The sequence below is a fragment of the Dendrobates tinctorius genome, unplaced genomic scaffold, assembly GCF_039654945.1.
Source record: "Dendrobates tinctorius isolate UK_male_01 unplaced genomic scaffold, ASM3965494v1 ptg000140l, whole genome shotgun sequence".
In the NCBI taxonomy this organism is placed as follows: domain Eukaryota; kingdom Metazoa; phylum Chordata; class Amphibia; order Anura; family Dendrobatidae; genus Dendrobates; species Dendrobates tinctorius.
Window position 1 is genome coordinate 12,639,486 of NW_027361808.1, and position 24,775 is coordinate 12,664,260.

The 24,775-nt window shown below is 44.5% G+C and overlaps 1 protein-coding gene across 3 annotated transcripts in view; it reads left to right on the top strand.

Moving 5' to 3' along the window:
* Window positions 1–24,775, top strand: part of SMYD3 (SET and MYND domain containing 3) — a 1,185,047-nt gene that overhangs the window by 906,815 nt on the left and 253,457 nt on the right. For all 3 annotated transcript variants that reach the window (XM_073545142.1, XM_073545139.1, XM_073545141.1), the window contains 2 exons: window positions 18,859–18,946; window positions 23,473–23,641. In XM_073545142.1, coding sequence (XP_073401243.1) covers window positions 18,859–18,946; window positions 23,473–23,641 — 257 coding nt within the window. The remainder of the gene's footprint in view (window positions 1–18,858; window positions 18,947–23,472; window positions 23,642–24,775) is intronic.

The following is a 24,775-nucleotide window of genomic DNA, read 5'->3' on the forward strand; positions in this document are numbered from 1 at the left end:
AGGCCGCAAAATGTCTGCCAAAGTAGGAAGAGTGCAGTGTGGCACTTTTTTGACCAAAATCCTCATGATCAGGCCAAGGTTATCTGTAAGAAGTGCGCAAAGACCTTTAGCCGAGGGAAAAATCTGAAAAATTTGAATACCAGTTGCATGCTTAGACATTTAACCAGCATGCACTTGCAAGCGTGGACACAACACCAAACCTCAAGTGCCACATGTGCAACTGATCACAACGAAGGTAGTCAGCAACGCTACATTGTTTCCCCCACTGTAAGCCCACTGGTTAGCACAGCAGCAAATGTTGAGGTGTCGTTGCAAGGCCACAGCAGTCAGGGAATCCCACTGTTATATCAACGAAAGACTGATTCTAGGCCATCAGAAAGAACACCAACTCCATCACCATCATCAACCCTCTCTCAGTCCGCCCTGTCCACCGCTACTTCCACCATATGCAGCTCTCAAGTCCAGCTCACCCTCCCAGACACTATGAGTAGGTCAAGAAAGTACTCAGTCTCTCATCCGTGTACACTGGGTTTGAACGCCCACATTGCCAAACTAATCTCGTTTGAGATTATGCCCTTTCGGTTGGTGGAAAGCACAGCTTTCCGCGAACTCATGGCCTATGCAGTACCACGCTATGACCTACCCAGTCGCCACTTCTTCTCTCGCAAAGCCATCCCAGCCCTCCACCATCATGTGAAAGACCGCATTGTCCATGCACTCAAGCAGTCAGTGAGCGGAAAGGTGCACCTCACAACTGATGCATGGTCCAGTCGGCATGGCCAGGGCCGTTACGTGTCCATCACTGCGCACTGGGTTAATGTGGTGGATGCAGGGTCCACAGGGGACAGCGGTGGTGGGACAGTGCTGCCTAGCCCACGGTATAGGAAACAGTTGGCTGTAGGCGTTCGACCCTCCTCCTCCTCCAGAAGCGAAAGCTCGTCCACAGAGCGCAGTCGTACGAGCACTCCATCTGCAGCTGCCACTGTTGCACATGATGTGTCCCCCTATCGAGCAGCTAGTGGAAAGCGTCAGCAGGCTGTGTTGCAGATGATGTGTTTGGGCGACAGACACACCGCCGAGGTGCTGGCCGAGTACTTGAAGCGACAAACTGAGTCATGGCTGGGCAGTGTACATCTTGAGGCAGGCAAGGTAGTTAGTGATAACGGCCGTAATTTTGTGGCAGCCATAGCCCTTTCAAAACTCAGCCACATACCTTGCTTGGCTCACACCTTGAACCTGGTGGTGCAGTGCTTCCTCAAAAATTATCCGGAGTTAACAGCCCTGCTCCAGAAGGTGCGAAGACTGTGCGCGCACATCCGCCGGTCGCCTGTACACTCCGTTCGTATGCAGAAGCTGCAGCGATTGCTCCACCTTCCCAACCACCGCCTCATTATCGACATTGCAACAAGGTGGAACTCCACCCTGCACATGGTGGAGCGGCTGTGCGAGCAGAGGCAGGCCATAATGCATTTGTGGGAGGATACACGGCCAGGCACTTTGAGAGCAGACATGGAGTTGACAGGTGTGCAGTGGTCGAAGCTGAAAGACCTCTGTAAAGTCCTTCAGTGTTTTGAGGAATGCACACGGCTGGTAAGCGCAGACGACGCCATCCTAAGCATGAGCATCCCACTTATGCGTCTGCTCATGCAAACTTTGACGCACCTTAAGGAGCAGGCGTCTGCAGCCAATGTTGATGAGGAGGAAGAGGAGGAGGGAATCCTTGATGACATTCAGCCATTGTCTGCTCAGGGACCTCTCCTGGACGAGGTGGAGGAAGAAGAGGAGGAGGAGGATGATGATGGGGATGATTACTTAGGGGAGGAGGATGCATCTCGTGGGGCAAGTGAAAATGTTGGCGTGGCAAGGTCTGGTACAGGGTTTGTGCGTGACTGGAGGGATGTGGATTTGCCAGAAAGTGCTCCTCCACCCAGCACTCGCAGTGCATCATTGACACCGGGAACATTGGCCCACATGTCAGATTATGCCTTGCGGATCCTAAAAAGGGACCCCCGCATTGCCAAAATGATGAACGATGACGACTACTGGTTGGCCAGCATCCTGGATCCACACTATAAAGGCAAATTACAAAACATCATGCCACAGGAGAACCTTGACCTAATATTGGCTAATAAACAAGCAACTCTGGTAAATCGGTTGCTTGAGGCATTCCCAGCACACAGCAGCGGTGATGGTTCTCACACGAGCCGTACGGGCCGGGGGCAGCTTGGCAGAGGTGTTCGTGGTGCACACAGCAGAAGTGGCGTTGGAGACAGGGGTTTCATGACAATGTTGTGGACTGATTTTTCAAATACCGCTCACACAACTGGTAATACTGCATCGATGGAAAGTGACAGGAGACAGCAGTTGTCAACTATGGTTACAAACTACTTTTCCTCCCATATCGATGTTCTCCCACACAGGTCATTCCCCTTTGACTATTGGGCTGCTAAACTGGACACCTGGCCTGAATTGGCCCAATATGCCTTACAGGAGCTCGCTTGCCCAGCTGCAAGTGTGCTATCGGAAAGAGTCTTCAGTGCAGCTGGATCAATCCTGACAGAAAAAAGGACCCGTCTGTCAACCCAAAATGTGGATGATCTAACCTTCATTAAAATGAACCACGCATGGGTTTCCAAGGATTTTGTCCCACCTTCCCCTGATGACACATAGGGTGACAGAAAAATGGCTTGCTTTGGTCCACCTCTTCCTGGGACTTCACCTATTTCGCCTTTTGCATCAGCTGAATGTCCAACATCAACATATGCCACTTTCTAAAACTCCCTAACTGTGCTGCCTCCCCCCCCATGGCTGGGGTCACCACCTAGCGCACGACACCGTGCAAGTGCCGTTGCCCTGGACAGGTGGGTAGGCCGACTCTTGGGCGCGGGCACTGGCACAGGGTCCCTCATAGTGCAATCAAGTGTCTCTGACGGTGGTGGTGCACACCCGCCGTCAGACACACCGCTGTACTATGAGGGGCCCAGTGCCAGTACCGACGCCCACGAGTGGGCCCCCCTTGCTTGGGCAGGGCCCCAGCATTTGCAATCTTTACCTCTCCCTGCTCCTCCGCTGTGTAATCTGGGCCGTCAAATCCATACTGTGCCTGACACCGTCTGAGCCTGCCTCCTGATGTATAGACATATATTTTGAATGTGTACGCTATCCATACATGTTATCCGGGGATACGGTACCCTTTCTAACCTTTGTGCAATCACGTGCAATCCATACTGGGCCTAACACCGTCTGAGCCTGCCTCCTGAGACATATATTTTGAATGTGTACGCTATCCATACATGTTATCCGGGGATACGGTACCCTTTCTAACCTTTGTGCAATCACGTGCAATCCATACTGGGCCTGACACCGTCTGAGCCTGCCTCCTGAGACATATATTTTGAATGTGTACGCTATCCATACATGTTATCTGGGGATACGGTACCCTTTCTAACCTTTGTGCAATCACGTGCAATCCATACTGGGCCTGACACCGTCTGAGCCTGCCTCCTGAGACATATATTTTGAATGTGTACGCTATCCATACATGTTATCTGGGGAAACGGTACCCTTTCTAACCTTTGTGCAATCACGTGCAATCCATACTGGGCCTGACACTGTCTGAGCCTGCCTCCTGAGACATATATTTTGAATGTGTACGCTATCCATACATGTTATCTGGGGAAACGGTACCCTTTCTAACCTTTGTGCAATCACGTGCAATCCATACTGGGCCTGACACCGTCTGAGCCTGCCTCCTGAGACATATATTTTGAATGTGTACGCTATCCATACATGTTATCTGGGGATACGGTACCCTTTCTAACCTTTGTGCAATCACGTGCAATCCATACTGGGCCTGACACCGTCTGAGCCTGCCTCCTGAGACATATATTTTGAATGTGTACGCTATCCATACATGTTATCTGGGGAAACGGTACCCTTTCTAACCTTTGTGCAATCACGTGCAATCCATACTGGGCCTGACACCATCTGAGCCTGCCTCCTGAGACATATATTTTGAATGTGTACGCTATCCATACATGTTATCTGGGGAAACGGTACCCTTTCTAACCTTTGTGCAATCACGTGCAATCCATACTGGGCCTGACACCGTCTGAGCCTGCCTCCTGAGACATATATTTTGAATGTGTACGCTATCCATACATGTTATCTGGGGATACGGTACCCTTTCTAACCTTTGTGCAATCACGTGCAATCCATACTGGGCCTGACACCGTCTGAGCCTGCCTCCTGAGACATATATTTTGAATGTGTACGCTATCCATACATGTTATCTGGGGATACGGTACCCTTTCTAACCTTTGTGCAATCACGTGCAATCCATACTGGGCCTGACACCGTCTGAGCCTGCCTCCTGAGACATATATTTTGAATGTGTACGCTATCCATACATGTTATCTGGGGAAACGGTACCCTTTCTAACCTTTGTGCAATCACGTGCAATCCATACTGGGCCTGACACCGTCTGAGCGTGCCTCCTGAGACATATATTTTGAATGTGTACGCTATCCATACATGTTATCTGGGGAAACGGTATCCTTTCTCACCTTTGTGCAATCACGTGTAATCCATACTGGGCGTGAGAACGGCTGGCGAGCTGTTAAGCAAGCTACAGCACCTGTGGTTTGCACACGTAAGTTTTTCATTTTTTCAGGAATGACGGTTAGGCCTAATTCCGGAACTGCGGTTGACCTGCACTTACTGGGAAATCATTGTTCGCGGGTAATAATTGTAATCAGTGATCCCCATCACTAACGTTGTTCAGCGGGTTATCTGCACCTGTAAGCGACAAACGCTGGCCTTTTCAGTGTAGCGCACATGCAGCCACGGACATGTAAGGGCATGACACACCAGTTATTGGCTAATCTCATGTGCCAGAGCCTCACGTGTCCCTCTAGTAAGCCGGACTCGGACCGCGGGGCATGACGGAGTCTCGTTCGTTAACGGAATTAAGCTTGCAATGTGTGCATCTGTTCTGTAGCTGGCATGGTTGAGGTTTCCCAGGTGGAGTCGAATTTAACCGTAGGCTCCACTCCTGGTGGTGCCCTTCTGGACATTCCTTTAAGGTTCAGCTTTGCAACCATACTGCCCACGTAAAACAAACACTTTGCCTTCATGAACGCTGTTTGGAGGGTCATGACTCGTGGGAATAACGCCGCCCAATCAATTAACCTGCTAGAGAGATCCTTCGTTGCTCCCAAGCATGACATCACACTCCCTAGGAAGAAGGTAATGCCACTGTGGCGACCGTACTCCTGGGGGCGACACTAGTGCACTGATGCCCAGCCACTGCTCAATGAATCTGCTGGTACATTGACCCAGACCACTACATTCCCCTCGCACGCTACACGACCTGAATCTGACCCTGATGAAACTCAGGTTACCCTTCCCATATACAGTTCCATCTTACACGGTGACAAAGAGGAAGCTGCAGATGAAAGTGCAGGTTCGGCCCACCCGCCATCAGACACACCACCGTACTATCAGGGGCCCTGTGCCAGTGCCATCGCCAACGAGTGGGCCCCCCCTGCTTGCTCAGGATCACAGCACTTGCAAAGTTGAAATACTGTGCAGTGAGATGGAAGATGGGGACGACAAGGAGTCCAGACAAGTACAGGGATTCCCTAGCGAGGAGACTTATTTGATTGTTTTCAATGTTGGGACAGCAATTTTTGGGGAGCACTATACTCTGGAGAATGATAGATGGGGCCCACCATACACTGGAACATTCCAAAGGTGGACATCAGACACTGGAGCAGCATTTACAGGGCCCATTATACACTAGAGCATTAGAAATGGGGCCCATTATGTTTGGAGCATTATTTGGGCCCATAAGACAGTGGAGCTTCATCCATGGGGACCAACATATACTGTAGCATTATGTGGAGCTCATCATATACTGTTTCAAACATTATATGGGACCAATGATTCTGTATGGAGAAATAGATGGGCCTCGTCATGAGATGTAAAAAGTGAGGTATTTTTCATTGTACTATACCGCTATTTCTCTGCCGTATCGGAGCATGATGAGTTGTGGTATGTGTTAAAGGGGCGCTCTTTCGCCCAGGGCACATGAAAACCTGCAGCCAGCCCTCCCCCCCCACAACTTTAGCCAAATAACCCCCATTTTTCAGTGCGTAACTTGTATTATGAAGTTAATTAAGGTTGACAAGCTTAAGTAAGAAGAATTGATGCTTTTGGCATTCAAATGGGCACTGTAGGTGTGTTTCCTGTCCTCCTCTCACTGCCGACTTTTATTCCCCATTGACTTACATTGGGTTTCGTGTTTCGGGACGACCCCAACTTTTCCCTATAATCGGACGATCTTGCTCGACCCGACTTTTGGAAAAGTCGGGTTTCACGAAACGAAACGCGACCCTAAAAAACCAAAAGTCGCTCAACTCTACTTACCAACAAACAGCCATCTCCTCCTTTATAATTCCCATTCCTAGGAATAAGGCAGGATTAAAAGTAAGCTTCTTGTCATCTTGTCATACTTAGGCCAGGTTCACATAGCGTTATGGCAGTCCGTTTAACGGATGCGTTACCAAGCTGCATTAACACGATGTAATGCAACCGTTAATGCACCCAGAGACTGCCATAACCTAGCGCATCGCTAATGCAATGTCCCGTTATGCTGTGAAATATTTTATTTCATATTACATAAGTAATAAGGGCGGCAAAGACACATAGAAACCAGCCACATAGCATATAAGCATCTACGGTATATTATATCTTCCAAGTTCTCCAAACTCATTACCTTATGGGGGATTATAGATACTCTCCTTCTTTACCACCCTTTCTAAAACTTGCATTTTAGAATAAAAAATATGCTATTGGTTTTGCACTGTGTTTTGGCTACTCTGATTTACACAAAGTAGCACGGGATAGTCAGCAAACCAATTTTATCCAATATTGGAAAATTTAACATCCTCATTGTCATGCCCGACCCAGGATTTTGCCCTTTCAGGTTTTTCGTGGGGCCTTTTTTTCTGTTTTCTTTGCAGCTCTTTTTGTTGTGTTCTGAATAGTCTATAATCTAAGTCCTTAGTCTGTTAACACTGCAAGATTATTCTGAAACATGTGGTCAGACCAGGAGATTATTCTGATATGCCTAACTATAGGGCCCATTACACATAGCGATATCGCTTGCGATATTGCTAAAGCATCACCGATTTTATGACGCAGCAGCGATATCGCTACATGTGATACTCGCCTCCGACCGGCTCCCCCGCTGGCTATCACTGATCGCGTGGGATTGGCCTGGTCCATTTCTTGTCGTTGGCTTCCTGCTGGCGCTGACGAGCGAGCCATGGACGCAGGCGGAAGACGGTCACCCTTGCCGTGTCTGACAGGTGAGTACGACTGCCGACCGCTGCTGCATCGCTAGTGAGATCTGCCTGTTTGGCAGCTCACTAGTGACCATTTAGTGATGCACCAGCGATCCTGACCATGTCGTATTGTGGTCGGGATCACTGGTGCATCGCTAAATGTAACGGGGCCTTATCAGAGGAGGAGGAAGGTGGTGTCCTATTCACTACCAGAATCTGCCCAACAGAAGAGTGCATTACAATATCAAAGCAGTTGAAAACAGGCAAACAAGCTGTGGAAAAGCAGGGGTTTCTCAGTAGGATCAACCCTCTTAAACCATCTATATGGGCATACTGGTCATAGCAAGTTCAATAAAATGATACCTTGATATCTGCGATCTGATTTCTTCCAGGGAAATCCAGGCTTTTCTTACTTGTAAATGACATGCATGAGAATTTACTTCCAGAGCTTATTTCAAATGAAAGAAGGCATTACCAATGTGAGACATGATATGACTGACAGTCTGTTCTTCTAAACTCACTGCAGAGCTGTGTGTGATTATAACTAACATTGTACAGCAGAGCTGCACTTTGTCTCATCACAAATGCATTTGCAGTTGTCCTCTCGTAGTGCATGAGCTTCCATCTCACATGGAGCCTGTGTGGGAGGATTGGAGTACAGCAATACTGACAGCACTGTGAGAAGAAAGTTGCAGCTGAAAACAAAAATAAGCATTTATTGTTTTACCAATTTTTTATTTTTTTTGTACAAAAGTTTGTTTTACATGGTTGGTAATTAAGCTATAAGCTTCTTTAAATGTACTAAGGAGCAACATGCTGTGCTCTTCACGTCCTCTCTGAATTGTATTATTTCTGTTGTTTAAGCGTGATGACCTATTATCACAACCACTCATTTTGTGTAACTTAATTTAAGGACCATTCTGTACAATTGGGAGCAGCCTACCAACTGACTAATGTAAATATTATGGAATGTATTCTGGGTAGTTATTGGTTGTCATTATTCGCAGAGTGATTAGAAAGTGGAGGTAATACCCATAGACCATTTTTAATTGCTGTAATGCAGGCAACACAATATCCTGTGGTTCTACCAGAGTAAACATGGATCAGAATGGGACAATTGCAATACAGATCTCTGGAGCCAGCATTGTAGAAACATTCTTGCCTCAGAAATTTAATACAAAAATATTGTTTTTTTTTGTGGCGTGTTTCAAAATAATTGAATAAATATCCATTCAAATTAATATTTTTTATTATCATATTTTCTATCATTTTAAGAAATGTATTTTGCATTTAAATGTACCATACTCTTCAGCATTGAAATGAAGGCTACACAGCCTTCTCACAGTAGCACGCGCAACTTGAGGCCTGACATTGTCGTGTTAACAAACAGCTCCTGAGTCACTTTGGAGAAGTGTCCATACCTCTGGACCCACAACCAAATAAATGATAAGCCGAGCTGTGTACCTTGTGTGTACCTGGAATTAAGATTAGAACAGTCTACCATACATTATGCCACCCCACACCACAATCCTAGTAATTGGATTAGTGTGACCTTCCCTTTGTAAAGGGCTCTTTATAGCGTTGCCCATGTAGTTTCTCGACCTGTCTCCGCCTATCATTTCATCCAAGGCAAAAATGGGACTCATTGTTGAAGAGGATAAATCTCCTTTTTAGCTTCCATTATCATCTTGCTCTTCACTAGAGATGAGCGACTTTGCCTTTTTTAGGGTAAGTGCACACGTAGTTTTTAGGTTGTTCGGATTTTGTTGGAAAATCCGCAGGTAAATCAGCAGGACAGAAGTCCTGCGGTTTATCTGCGGATTAGCCTGTGGTTTTGACCTGCGGTTTCACACCTCATAATGATAAGGTGTGAAACCACAGTGGAAACCGCACAAAGAATTGACATGCTGCGGATTGTATCCCGCAGCAAAACCGTGCGGAAAAATCCACAGCATGTGCACTGCGTTTTTTTTTCCATAGGAAACAAAGGTACTGTACAACACAGCAGAATCTACTGCGGACCCGCAGAGCCAAAACCGCTGAGGATCCGCAGCAGAATCTGCAGCGTGTGCACATACCCTTAGGGTCGAGTTGGGTTTCATGAAACCCGACTTGAGAAAGTCGGGTCGAACGAAATCGGCCGACTGTAGGGAAAAGTCGGGGTCTAACTGAAACACGAAACCCAATGCAAGTCAATGGGGAAGCAAAGTTGGCAGGGAGTGGAGGACAGTAAACACACCTACAGTGCCCATTTCAACGCCAAAAACATCAATTCTTATTACTGAAGCTTGTCATCCTTAATTTACTTTATAATAAGAGTTACGCACTGAAAACTGGGAGTTATTTGGATAAAGTTGTGGGGGGGTAGGGCTGGCTCCAGGTTTTCATGTGCCCTGGGCCAAAGAGCGCCCCTTAAACACATACCACAACTCATGATGCTCCGATACGACACAGAAATATAGGTATAGTACAATGACAAATACTTCACTGCTTACATGACATGACTGATCAATTTTAAATTCTACAATAGCTCAAAAAAAGGACAGTATATTACTCCATACAGTATTATGGCCACCATATTGTGCGCCATACAGAATAATGAGCCCCATATATTTCTCCATACAGAATAATTGGTCACATATAATGTTCCATACAGTATATGATGAGCTCCACATAATGCTACAGTATATGATGGTCCCCATGGACGATGCTCCAGTATGTTATGGGCCCAAATAATGTTCCATATATAATGGGCCCCATTTCTAATGCTCCAGTGTATAATGGGCCCCGTAAATGCTGCTCCAGTGTCTGATGTCCCCCATTTGGAATGCTCCAGTGTATGATGGGCCTCATGGATGATGCTCCAGTGTCTTATGGGCTCTAATAATGCTCCATATATAATGGGCCCCATTTCTAATGCTCCAGTGTATCATGTGCCCCATAGATGCTGCTCCAGTGTCTGATCTGCCTCATTTGGAATGCTCCAGTATATGATGGGCCTCATGGATGATGCTCCAGTGTCAGATGTCCCTCATTTGGAATGCTCCAGTTTATGATGGACCCCATAGATGCTGCTCCAGTATCTGATCTCCCCCATTTAGAATGCTCCAGTATATGTTGGGCCTCATGGATGATGCTCCAGTGTCAGATGTCCCCCATTTTGAATGCTCCAGTATATGATGGGCCCCATTTTAATTAACCCAGGCATGGTATGTGAAAAGAGCTCCATGGAGTAATCTGAAGTGTGTGCTGCCGCATCCTTCACTTTTGGTGTGGGTGAAGGACACAAGGAAAGTGGTTGCTCCTGACCAGAAGCCTGCACTTACAACTCAGTGCTTGCATTTTTTTAAACTTAAGAAGAGGAGGTGATAGAGCTGGAGGCTGTTTAAGCAATGTAAGCCAAAAACCGTTCCTGATGCCCCGGCTTTAAAAGCAGTCTACCTACTCCCATAAAACGGAGTGTTACAGGCCTTCCAGAGCTACACCATGACGCAGGCTCAATACCTCCTGCCTTAGCTGCTATTGTGTTTTTGGCACTACCAGCAGATGCACCACCACCACCGTCAGTACCAGGTGGCCCCCCACGCCCACGTCCGCATCCTCTTCCACCATACTTCCTCATGTTTTAGAAAATTGATCCAAAATACCAGCAGATATATGGTACTGTATCAGAAGCGTACAGCTCTACACAGTCTAGGGATAACAGTAAATCTCTGTATATATTTCATGAGTCATACATAGACGCTCACAGGCTCAGTATGGATTACGCAGTAAAATAAAAAGGTGAAAAAGGGTACAATATCACCAGATACAAGGTACATATAGTATAGTGTAAACATTCTGAATCTCCGTATACATTTCAGGAGGCAGACACAAACGCTCTCAGGCCCAGTATGGAGTACACATGAATATGAAAAGCTGTAAATGGGTAATGTAACACAAGCGTACACCTGTATACAGTGTTGGGCAAATTTGAAATCTCTGTATTTATTTCCGGAGTTACCTTCAGACGCTCACTCAGTCTGGGTTTGACCATAATAAAAAATGTTGTAAAAAAGGTACTGGATAACAAGATAGCAAGTATATATATTATAGGGTACAATTGAAACCTCCGTAAACATAGTCCTGTAGTCAGTCTCAGACGCTTACTCAGTATGGATTTGACCGTAATGCTAAATGTCAAACAAAGGTACTGTATAACAAGATGCAAGCTGTATCGAGTATAGGGTAAAAATTGGTATCTCCGATTCACCGTATATATAGAAGGCGTAAACCACACGCTCACTCACTATGGATGATATCGTAATACAAAATTTGGAACAAAGGTACTGTTTCAGCACATAGCAGGTGTATCCAGTCTAGGGGTAATTGTAAATTTTCGTCTATACTTCCGGAGTCAGACAAAGACACTCACAGGCTCAGTATGTATTACACCAGAATTTAACAAGTAGAAAAATGGAAAGGTAGTCGAAGCGTACAACAGTATACAGTGTTGTGGTACTTTTAAATCTTTGTATATATTTCAATCTCAGTAAGCCAGTCCAGACTCTCCGCTACTGGAAACTACATGGATACAAGTACAGACGGAAAGTCTAGTGTTAGCAGAAATTTGGGAATTACTCATCGCGGGAAAACCTCCTGGTAGATGTTGCAGAGGCGATGTAGACTAGACCCTCAATTACTGTGTCTGTGGAGACAGTGAAAACGGTTCTTTGTGAATAATACTGCTTTATTGCAGTAGCGTGGATCACATCACAGTTACTCGTCTCCATCAAATTGTGATCACAGGGAGAGATGTAGACATAGTCCTCACTGCCTATCATGATGTGTCTTGTCATTTTGGAGTGCAAAGGACAGAAGCCACAGACCGTAGGCGATTCTATTGGATTGGCATGAGAGGAGAATTGGAAAATGGTGACAGGAATGTCACACGTCTGTGACTATCACATCTGTGAAAGGTGATCATAAAGCACCACTGCATCCGCTTGTAAGTTGACATCCATTACAAATGGTAGCCATTGATCATCTGAAGGTAGAGGCCAGCAGGACAGGGCATAGCTACATCTTAACCATCATCGATCAATGCACCAAATTTCTAATGGCCGTCCCTGTGAAGAATTTAACTGCCCAGATTACACAGCGGTGGAGCAGGGAGATGTAAGTATTGCAACTTGCAAGTGCTGTGGCCATGACCAATCAGGGGTGCACACTAGTGGTCGACGGTACTGGCACAGGGCCCCTCATAGTACGCTGGTGTGTCTGACGGTGAATGGGCCCCCCCACCGTGAGAGACACTGTATTGTACTATGAGTGGCCCTGTGCCAGTGCCATCGGCCATCTGTGGGCCCATCCACCTGTTCAGAGCAACGGCACTTGCCCAGGTTCGCCAGGCGTTGACCCCAGCCATTGGGGGGGTGGGCAGCCCACATAGGGAGGTTTAAAAAATGGCATATGTTGATGTTTTGTAACCATATTTGACAACTGCTGTCTCCTGTCACTTTTAATCGATGCAGTATTAGTAGTCTTGTGAGCGGTACTTGAGAAATCATTCCACAACATGGTCATTAAACCCCTGTCTCCAACGCCACTTCGGCTGTGTGCACCACGAACACCTCTTCCATTGTGCCCACTACGGCTCGTGGGAGAAACAGCACCGCTGCTGTGTGCTGTGAAAGCCTCAAACAACCTGTTTACCAGAGTTGCTTGTTTGTTAGCCAATATTATCTCTAGGTTCTCCTGTGGCATGATGTTGTGTAATTTGCCTTTGTAGCATGGATCGAGGATGCTGGCCAGCCAGTAGTCATCATCTCTCATCATTTTGGAAATGCGGGGGTCCCATTTTAGGATCCGCAAGGCATAATCGCACATGTGGGCCAATGTTCCAGGTGTCAATGATGCACTGCCAGTGGTGGGTGGAGGAGCACTTTCTGGCAAATCCACATCCCTACAGTCACGCACAAACACTGTACCTGACCTTGGAACGCCAACATTTTCTCTTGCCCCCTGAGAAGTATCCTCCTGCCCAAAATAATCATCCCCCTCATCCTCCTCCTCTTCCTCCTCTTCCTCCACCTCGTCCAGGACAGTTCCCTGACCAGACAATGGCTGACTGTCATCAAGGCTTCCCTCCTCCTCCTCTGCAGACGCCTGATTCTTAATGTGCGTTAAACTTTGCATGAGCAGACACGTAAGCGGGATGCTCATGCTTATGATAGCGTCTGCACTTACCAGCCATGTGCATTTCTCAAAACACTGAAGGACTTTACAGAGGTCTTTCGGCTTAGACCGCTGCAGACCCGACAATTCCATGTCTTCCCTCAAACTGCCTGCCTGTGTATCCTCCCACAAATGCATTACAGCATGCCTCTGTTCGCACAGCCTCTCAACCATGTGCAGGGTGGAGTTCCACCTTGTTGCAACGTCTATGATTAGGTGGTGCTTGGGGAGGTGGAGCAATTGCTGCAGCTTCTGCATACGACTGGAGTGTACGGCCGAGCGATGGATGTGCGAGCACAGTCTTTGCACCTTCTGGAGCAGGGATGTTAACTCCGGATAATTATTAATGAAGCACTGCACCACCAGGTTCAAAGTGTGAGCCAGGCAAGGTATGTGTGTGAGTTTTGCACGGGTTATGGCTGCCACAAAATTACGGCCGTTATCACTGACTACCTTGCCTGCCTCAAGATGTAGACTGCCCAGCCATGACTCTGTTTGTCGCTGCAAGTAGTCGGCCAGTACCTCCGCGGTGTGTCTGTTGTCGCCCAAAGACATCATCTTTAACACAGCCTGCTGACGCTTACCACTAGCTGTTCCATAGTGAGACACCTTGTGTGCAACACTGCCAGCTGCAGATGGAGTGCTCGTGCGACTGCGCTCTGTGGACGAGCTTTCGCTGATAGAGGAGGAGGATTGAAAGCCTGCAGCCAACTGTTTCCTATACCGTGGGCTAGGCAGCAGTGTTCCACTGCCACTGTCCCCAATGGAGCCTGCATCCACCACATTAACCCAGTGCACAGTGATGGACACGTAACGGCCCTGGCCATGCCTACTGGTCCATGCATCTGTTGTGAGGTGCACCTTTCCACTCACTGTCTGTTTTAGCGCATGGACAATGCGGTCTTTCACATGCCGCTGGAGGGCAAGGATGGCTTTTCGAGAAAAGAAGTGCCGACTGGGTAGGTCATAGCGTGGGACAGCGTAGGCCATGAGGTCGCGGAAAGCTTCGCTTTCAACCAAACGGTAGGGCATCATCTCTAATGAGATTAGTTTGGCAATGTAGGCATTCAAATAAAGTGTACGCGAATGAGAGGATGAGTACTTTATTGTCCTACTCAGAGTGTCTGGTAGGGTGAGCTGGACTGGAGAGCTGCATATGGGGGAAGTAGCAGTGGACCGGACGGAGTGAGAGGGGGTTGGTGATGGCATTGGTGGTGATGGCCTAGATTCAGTGTTGTGTTGCAAAACCATTGTGATTCCCTGAGTGCTTTGGCCTTGCAACAACACCTCCACATTTAGTGCTGGTAGTGTGCTTAATGGTGGCGGTGGTCTTACAGTGGGGGAAGCGATGGAGCTTTGCTGGCTACCTTCAGTCGGAGCAGGTGCACACGTGCTACCTGAGGTTTTGTAGTCCGTCCACGCTTGCAAGTGCATGTTAATTAAATGTCTAAGCATGCAACTGGTATTCAAAATTCTGAGTTGTTTACCTCGGCTAAAGGTCCTTCCGTACTTCTTACAGGTAACCTTTGCCTCATCGGTAAGATTTTGGACAAAGAAGTGCCACACTGCACTCTTCCTACTATGCTATACATTTTCTGGCCTTGCACGCTGTGCTAAGTTGGCCGTCTGGCCAAGCTGTCCTGCAACTCTTTTAGTTTTTGGTCCACGTTTTTGGACAGCTACGGGCCTGCCAGATAACCGCTGCTGCGATGTCAGTGCTTGCTGCGGATCCTTCTCTTTATCTGAACTATTGCCAGCGCCACCCTCCGGGTCAAGAACTGGGTCATCCATCACCTCCTCTTCAAAGTCATCTGCACCTTCCTCTTTACCTTCCTCTGTGTCACCGTGTAAGGTGGTATATGCGGGAAGGGGCACCTGTGTTTCATCAGGGTCAGATTCTGGCTCAATAGACTGCAAGGGCAATGTAGTGCTCTGGGTCGATGTACCGACAGAATAATCTAGCAGTGGCTGTGCATCAGTGCACTCCATGTCAGATTCATCTTGGACTGGGGAATTCTGGATTTGACTGAATAACCCAGGCATGCTATGTGAAAAGAGCTCCATAGAGTAATCTGAAGTGTGGGCTGCCACATCCTTAACTTTTGGTGGGGGCGAAGGACACAAGGAAAGGTGTTTTTCCTGACCAGAACCCTGCACTGACGACTCCGTGCTTGCAGGTTTCGAACGTTCAGAAGAGGAGGCAATAGAGCTGGTGGCTGTTTCGGCAATGTACGCCAAAACCTGTTCCTGATGTTCCAGCTTTAAAAGCAGTTTTCCTACTCCAAGAAAAGGCAACCTTACAGGCCTTCTTGGGCCAGAGGATGATGCAGGCTCAACACCTCCTGCCTTAGCTGCTATTGTGCTTTTGCCAGAACCAGCCGATGCACCACCACCATCAGTACCAGCTACGCCTCCCTGCCCACGTCCCGGACTCTTCCACCATACTTCCTCATGTTTGGGAAAATGTATCAAAAATACCAGCAGAGAGATGGTACTGTATGAGGAGCGTCCAGCTGTGTAAGGAGTATTAAAAAAAATAAATCTACACATATATTTAGTTAGTCACAGACGTTCTGACAGTATGTATTGGACCGTAATCCAACAAGCAGATATACGGAACTGTATCAGAAGTGTACAGCTGTATACGTTTTTTGTGTAACTAACAATCTCCGTATATGTATTTACGGAGTGTCACACACACATGCTGACTCTGTATAGATGTGACTGTAATTCGAATGGCAGATATACAATACTGTTTGAGAATCAGACAGCTCTCTACGGTGCGTGTATTGAAAATTGTCAATCTCCGTCTATATAGGGACTGACACACGCTGTCTCTGTCTAGTTTTGACCATATTCAAACAGCAGATATACGAAACTGTTTGAAAAGCGGACAGCACTCACTATAAGGTGTAGGTCTGGAGCATCTCCTTGGCTTTTTTTTCCAGAGTCACACACAGATAGCTTCTATTTGTCCGTGATTCCAGCCGGTACATGGTAATGTGTGAGGAGCGTACACCGCTATACGGTGTGTGTATGGAAAATTGTCAATCTCCGTCTATTTGTATAGGGACTGACACACGCTGTCTCTGTCTAGTTTTGACCATAATCAAACAGCAGATATACGAAACTGTTTGAAAAGCGGACAGCACTCACTCTAAGGTGTAGGTGTGGAAAAATGGAAAAACTCCTCGGCTTTTTTTTTCCAGAGTAACACACAGCTTCTATTTGTCAGTGATTCCAGCTGGTACACGGTAGTGTGTGAGGATCGTACACCGCTATACGGTGTCTGTATGGAAAATTGTCAAACTCCATCTATTTGTATAGGGACTGACACACGCTGTCTCTGTCTAGTTTTCACCGTAATCAAACAGCAGATCTATGAAACTGTTTGAAAAGCGGACAGCACTCTAAGGTGTAGGTCTGGAAAAACGGAAAAACTCCTCGGCTTTTTTTTTCCAGAGTAACACACAGATAGCTTCTATTTGTCCGTGATACCATCCAGTACACGGTAGTGTGTGAGGATCGTACACCGCTATACGGTGTCTGTATGGAAAATTGTCAATCTCTGTCTATTTCTATAGGGACTGACACACTGTCTCTGTCTAGTTTTCACCGTAGTCAAACAGCAGGTATACGAAACTGTTTGAAAAGCGTACAGCACTCTAAGGTGTAGGTCTGGAAAAACGGACAAACTCCTCGGCTTTTTCTTCCAGAGTCACATCCATATAGCTTCTATTTGTCCGTGATACCAGCCGGTACACAGTAGTGTGTGAGAAGCATACACCGCTATACGGTCTGTGAAAAAATGAACGCTCAGTAACTCACCAGGACAAAATAATAAAAGTTGGAGTGCTTTGAAAAAAAGCAGTTTGAACACCAGTGTGCACACAGCAATGCAGCTAGCAGGTAGCCTTACAATGCAGCCTAATCACCACCAGCGCTGCTGGGCAAAAGCAAAAATCCTCCCCTTTCACTGCACACTAACTGTACAGTGAAAAGCGCTATCAGCAGAAGCAGTTTTTTTTCTTCTTCCCTGCCTAACGCTCTCCCTATTCAGAATCAGCAGCAGCACCTCTCCCTATGCTAAGATCGGCAGAAGTAAGATGGCGGTCGGCGGTCACAGCCTTTTATACCCACTGTGACGCCACATAAAGCCAGCCAATCACTTCAATGCCCTTCTCTAAGATGGTGGTGGCCGCTGCCTATGCCATCGCGTTGCCCACAGTGTGCGTCCTCCAACATTGGCTGAAAAAAGGCGCTGGAAGCATCATTTGAAACGCGACTTTGGCACTCGGGTCGCTGACATCATGGCCGACCTCATGCTATGGTCTGGTTTCGTTTCATGAAACCCGACTTTGGCGAAAGTCGGCGATTTTTGAAATTGACCGACCTGTTTCGCTCAACTCTACTCTCCACCATAATAGACTTTGAGAGTGATTGTGTGAGGTCAATGAAGAGGTCTTCATGATGTAATGTCACACTGGTCTTACTTCCAGGATTATGTTGTTGTGTGGCATAATGAACATCAACCGGACCCCAATAGTCTGCATTCCAGGTACACTAACAGTCAGTGTAATATTGATTTTACCTTGGAACCAGTGGCAGGGCTATTTCTCCAAAAAATTTTCTAGGTGCTATTTTGCAACATCAAGTTGCATGTTGCTGATGTTTCTGTTGAACAGCCTCCCTGCATTAAATGTGCTACCATGGTCTGCAAGCTTTCGGACTTGTGTACCATCGATCACATCTAGGATGTCATTGGCCAGTAATTGCAAAGGGAGCTGCCTGTAGCGGATATTGATCATTTGTGTGCATTCAGTGTGGCAGAACATTCTTTAGACAGGCATTAATAACCTCATACATAGTTTGCCAAGGTGTGTATTTCTGCATGTGGCGCTCATGCAAGATACTGAATAAATTGAGATATTTTGAAAATTTGATTAAGTTTTTCATCATTTGTGTATCATTAACATGTCTATCAAAATTGCGATTTTCATTCATCATTATTTTTCCTTCTTAGTGTTGCAAATTCATTGTTGAGGAGTGTATTTTATACCGTTTTTGTTTTTTATTTAACTAATTGAACATCACAAATTGCAGTATTTAATTATTCAAAACGTTGGATAGGGAGGTCAGTGGTTGAAGTCTTTCATGTTGTTGAAAAATAACATAATGTATATTATCTCCACATTCCCAAAGGACTAATGGGAATTTTGAAAGCATGCTTGAAACTCCTTCCAGCCTTTGTCAATAACTGAACTACTTCTTTTGAATGTTTGTGCTGGAGCAGGATGAAGACATGCTGGCAGGGGGTGAGGACGCATCGCGAGAAATGGAACGTTCGCTTTCAACACTGGAAGAGCTGCGCTCCCAGGGCAGTATCCTTTCAGGTTTATTATGTAAGGAGAATGTTAGCACTGATGCAGATCAGGGTCACTCCATCCAAACAAGCAGCATCTAAAACACATTTTTTTTAATGATATTTCACTAACTAAATCTCCTTAAAAAATTGACCAAATGAAAAAGTAGATGATGTGTTATTTTTACATGTGTTTTATTTATTTCATTTACAGATGTGCCTTTCCTTACCTTTCCTCTTGGCTCAATGCATCCTGAGATATGAAAAGGAAAGAGGATTCCAGCTTCATCAATTTGCAAAATTTATTCCAAGTAAAAGCATTCGATAGTTAAAAATAGACATAGCAATGAGTTTCAAACACATAAACTGCGTTCTTTATCAGAGGTGTGATAAAGAACACAGTTTGTGCATTCAAAACATGTTGCTGTATCTATTTTTCAACTATGAAATGCTTTCACTTGGAATAAATTTAGCAAATTGATGAAGCTGGGATCCTTTTTCTGTCTTGCATTTCACTGAAAGTGGTCCCTTGAGGTCCGTGCGTCAGGGTGCCTCTGGTTAGGGTGAGCTGGTTACCCTTTCTTTTTTGGTACCCTGAGATAACCAATTTTAAAAGAAGAAAAAACACAGTTTTGCAATATGTAGATACTACATGGCTGTGATGTGAATTGTTAGTTTTTTTTGCATGGTGTAAAAATTCACTGAATTTATATAATTTAAGTTTGGAGGGCATAACAAATTTTGCGGAAAGATATAGTCAGGCACATCTGTTTATAGCTGCTTTTTAAACTGCTGGTTTCACTTGAAAGCAGATAGCAGCGTAGCTCTTCATTGCTGCCTAAGTGGGACGTATCAGCTTACCTTTACCTGCATATCTATCACTTAGACTCTCCCAATACACTGCAGTTTGGTAACAGGAATGAATGGCAAACAAAGAACAATAATTCTCTAAATCCAAAGAAAATCACTACATACAAAGAAACTCAACTTTACAACATTGGAAATATGCAAATTACTTGCAAGTTGAGCTTTTCTTAAATTATTTATTTTTATTTTACAATAAGAAAAAAGTAAATAATACTTTAAAGGATGGTCCAAATAACAAAGTATGTTTTAATTAATAGATCTTGGAATAAAAATATTTTTATACAATTGAATGTGTTAAATTAATATGATGGAAGAATCTTATAAATGTTATCCTGCTAAATAATGTGTAATGGCTGTGTGTAACCGTACAGGGACATTGTCTGATCATACCACAGCTCCTGGGCAGGGAGGAAGGAAAAGAGGGTATACAGACAGGATTGCATGGGATGGGCTGTTCTTCTGGTTGTTGCAGTCTAAACCTGGGTTGCCATTTCTGATATTGACATCATTGTGTCATCACCCAATTTGGCAATTTTGCACCAAAGTACAGAAGCAGAAGCAATTTTTCTTGTTAGACCATTTTCACTCACACTTACCATATTAATTATTACTTGCCTGGTCCTCTTGAACCCACATGTCCATCCTTTATGTTTATTATCTATCCTCAGTGAGCAGGATGCTCCTCTCAGGATTTTCAATCACCCTCAGTGTTGCATTTTGTCCTCTAAATCTCCAATATGAGCTGCCATGTGGGCAAAGTACTCACATCTGCCATAGCGATTTCCAGCCTAAACTCCTGCTCCATTTGTGCATACATGTGGCAGACCATAAATGGTAGGAATCCCCCAATCTTGCTATCCATTATCCAATCAAACAGAAAACAGTAAAGAATAGTAAAAGGTAGGGAAACATGATGTGCTTACGTGTGTTGAACTCCTTATTTCAACTCCCATTTTCAATTCCACGTTGTTCACAAGCCACTTGGGTCACTATATTATAAAGATGATTAAATGAACCCTAACAAGTAACTTGGTTTCTTATAAATAACTTTAAGCTTGAATTTTTCATATTGTTTTTCATGTTAGAGTATACTTTGGCATGCCCTAAGATAACTTGATGTCAGAACTTGGCAGAACAATATGAATAGAAAGATCAAAATTAAGTGTTTTCAGTATCTACTTGGGACATTTTATTTTTTGACCAGGGAAACCATGTCCCCTATCAGCAAGTCTCCAAGGAGCCGGCTCAGAGTCACCATATTCATGCTGAGGACAGCATAGCACACAGGATGGGCCAGAACTGACAAGCTCAAGTGATCCCACAGCCCATGTCTCCCATAGTAGCAAGGATTACAGGTGTGAGCCACAGACAATGTAGAGTTATGTACAAAATTAACCTGAGACAAAAGACATTAACACCGAGTAAATTAGTTATAGGGGATTTTTTCTTTCTTTCTTTTTTTAATCTTTTATCCTCAATCATTGCTGCTGTGATGGACTGCAATACTATAGAAACAAGGGCAGCAACATGCTGATGTTGCTAAGGTATATATGAACATTGGAAATATGATTTTTGAACTGCATTACTGCATCCTATATTCTCATACAAGTGCTATTCATGATTTTCAGGAATATCAATCATACCTGTAATATTCTATGAGGCCATTCGCATATCTGTGACCAAGTGATCCACGGAAAATTGCGCAGACATGTCCAGGATCCAGGAGTCGGATCAAATTCAGGAATACAAGTCTATGTAATGACCATAAAAAGAGGGGGAAATAGTCAGCTCACCGTGTTTCCAGCACCTGGGAGAGAATAAAATCCACGCTTGGAGCCGCCCTGTTCCTGGGCATTTCTTGAGACAGAAATTGAAAAGAATTTTCTCCAGTGTAGAAAAGATAAAACTTCACATTTATTTGGTACTTGTTTTAAAAGAAGTCATATTGGCAACACAGATGAAATCCCAGGGGTGCAAGACTGACTCATGTCGACTAGATAGTCTTAGTCATGGTCAGACTGCACTCAAATGCAAAAAAAACATGATGATACTGATGTTTGTATTTCAACTTAAATATTTTTAATACAGGATAGAAAGTAAAGTGTAAAGTCAGAATAATTACAGATACATCAGATTTTCAACCAAAAAATGAGGTTTTTTTAAAGTAATATGAAAACCGGTAGTTTTACATGTTTTGTCATTTTTCTGCACCAAAAATTGCAGATTATAGCTGTCAAAGTTATTTATATAAGACTAGATTATAAAACAAAAATCAAGCCTCAGGGAACACACAGCGTTCGTCTTTATCATCGTTGTAATTAAACATCTGCAGTGAGAACTAACTGAAGGCAACTTAACACCTGCTGCACAAAAAAGTGCTCACTCCCATAACTGGCAGGGACCCTCTCATCTGTTAGCCCGGGGGTCTGTGGCTGTGATATCACTATACAAGAAGAGAAATCCTGCAGATAAGAATCTCAAGTCGCACAAACACTCTTTTTCTCAGATCCAACAGGTAACATTCGAACTTTCTAGATGACATAAAATGCAATAGTATTTAAATGAATACTACAAGCAAGGAGAAACAAAGAGTATATTTTGCCAATAACTTCAAAAAGAAAACAGTGTATCTATCAAAAATTATTGTAATAATTTACCAATAATTATACAAAAGTTACGTAATACATCTATCACAAATTGCATGGGTATCTTTATAAATCATGTGACTGAATCCATGGGTCAAAAAAATGAAGATACAGGACCGGACTAAATAAAGACACATGTGCACACACATGATGATAATGTATACAGATCTCCAATCCTTCCAAAACATGTGCCAAACGATAGAGTGGGATCAGATAAATAAGTATTTACAGTGTAATAACCTAGTACACATCAACCCCTATGCCGTTACATATATATTATGTAGTACTATATATAAATAAACATTTCAGGTACTGTGACTACCTTAAATCACAAAGTGTTTTGTCACTACATATAAATCATATAGTACTATATATGGGTAAATTAACATTTCCAGTGCTGTGACTGCCTCCGACCCACAAAGTAATATGCCGCTACATATGCATCCCACTCTATCGTTTGGCACATGTTTTGGAAGGATTGGAGATCTGTATACATTATCATCATGTGTGTGCACATGTGTCTTTATTTAGTCCAGTCCTGTATCTTCTGGTCATTTTTTTGACCCATGGATTCAGTCACATGATTTATAAAGATACCCATGCAATTTGTGATAGATGTATTACGTAACTTTTGTATAATTATTGGTAAATTATTAAAATAATTTTTGATAGATACACTGTTTTCTTTTTGAAGTTATTGGCAACATATACTCTTTGTTTCTCCTTGCTTGTAGTGTTATATTTGAGTCGCCTAACCGCATGGGTATTTGAGATTTATTGCTGGCATTTTCATTTGCAAGTATTTAAATGAATGTTGTGGCCTCCATATTGAGTATACCCCTGTATTTCATGCTGTCTCTGGCAGTAGGGAAATGTAGCCTGAACCATGGGATAAAGTGTTTTATGCTTGGTTAACTATGATAACTATGGCCTGTACTTAGGTCTACAACTGATCTCCAAAAATATCCAAATTAATGTAAAATTAGAAAGAGGAACATTCTAAGTCATACTTTCTTTAATCAAGAAAAAAAAGATTTACAAGAAGCCTTAAACCTTTGTAAGAAGATGATCAGCAGCAGTCAACTCCCAAATAAGAATATCCATCAGCTCAAGGCTCTGGACCTGGCAATGGATCTCTGCATTCAACTGAAAATGTGGGACGAGGCCTTGCAATATGCCATGCAAACTTTAGAGCCTTACAGGTAAGTGGATGCAATTATAATATGACATACTGTAGAATTTGTGCAAGTGTTTTTATTGTCTACATTACAGGCACTCTGTCACACATAATGTAGATTAATAGTAATGTAAAGACTTAAATTGAATCTGACAGGAGATTCATGCGTCCCGGTCCGTGGACAGCATGTATCCGGCGCTGGCTGTATGATCTCGGCCATATGTATTTTTTTCTCTGAAATACTGCAGTAACACTGCAGTGTTTCTCTCAAAAACATCCTTCCAATAGCTGCCAGGGACCGAGCTGTGCTGCGGACTAGTGAGACAGGCGGGACCCCAGCGACTTTTCCCCACCCGCTGCCCTTGATAAGATTGACAGGTCTCTGCCTATATGTGCACATAGACAGACTCCTATCAATCCAGGGCAGCGGGTTTTGGCTCCTTGGGTACCACCTTTCTAACTAGTCTACTGCATGGCTCAGTCCCCAGCAGTTATTGCAAGTATATTTTTCTCTGAAACACTGCAGCATTTCAGAGAAAAACATACATGGCTGTGATCGTACAACCAGTGGCTGATGCATGCTGCTCAAGGATTGGGCAGCATATATCAGGTGTCGGGTTCAGTTTAAAAAAGTATTCTCAAGTTTAGAGGTTCTCGCCTATCCACGAATAGGAGATAACTTATCGATTGTTGTGGGGATGTCAACCGATCCCGAGAATCGGTTCTCTGAAGACTGAAGAGTCCCGTATGGATGGAGCTGTGGTCAATTATATGTCTTAGGTAGCTTTCAGCCCTATGCTCATTTGTCCAACACCTATTTCTTTCATTCCTCATGAAAGTTCAGCTGAGTATTATTGCATTTTGAGTGTGGAAAGGGGAGAAAGTTTCTGTCAGACACCTCTGGTGGTAACTTATATCCAGGGAGAACAAGAGAATTGGGTGTTCGAATTCAATCTGCCACATCCCCCTCTCCTCTGACATTATCTGCTGGGGAGAGAGTCGGTAGCTATGGTACATAAACACATTTCATGGTCAACCAGTCTGGGTTTAGCAAGCTTTGTTCTAATGTAATGGGACCGTTTCTGTACAACACACTATTATAGCTTAGCATTTATACAATATATGTAGAAGTGATACAATGGGAGAGAAGAGAACATAG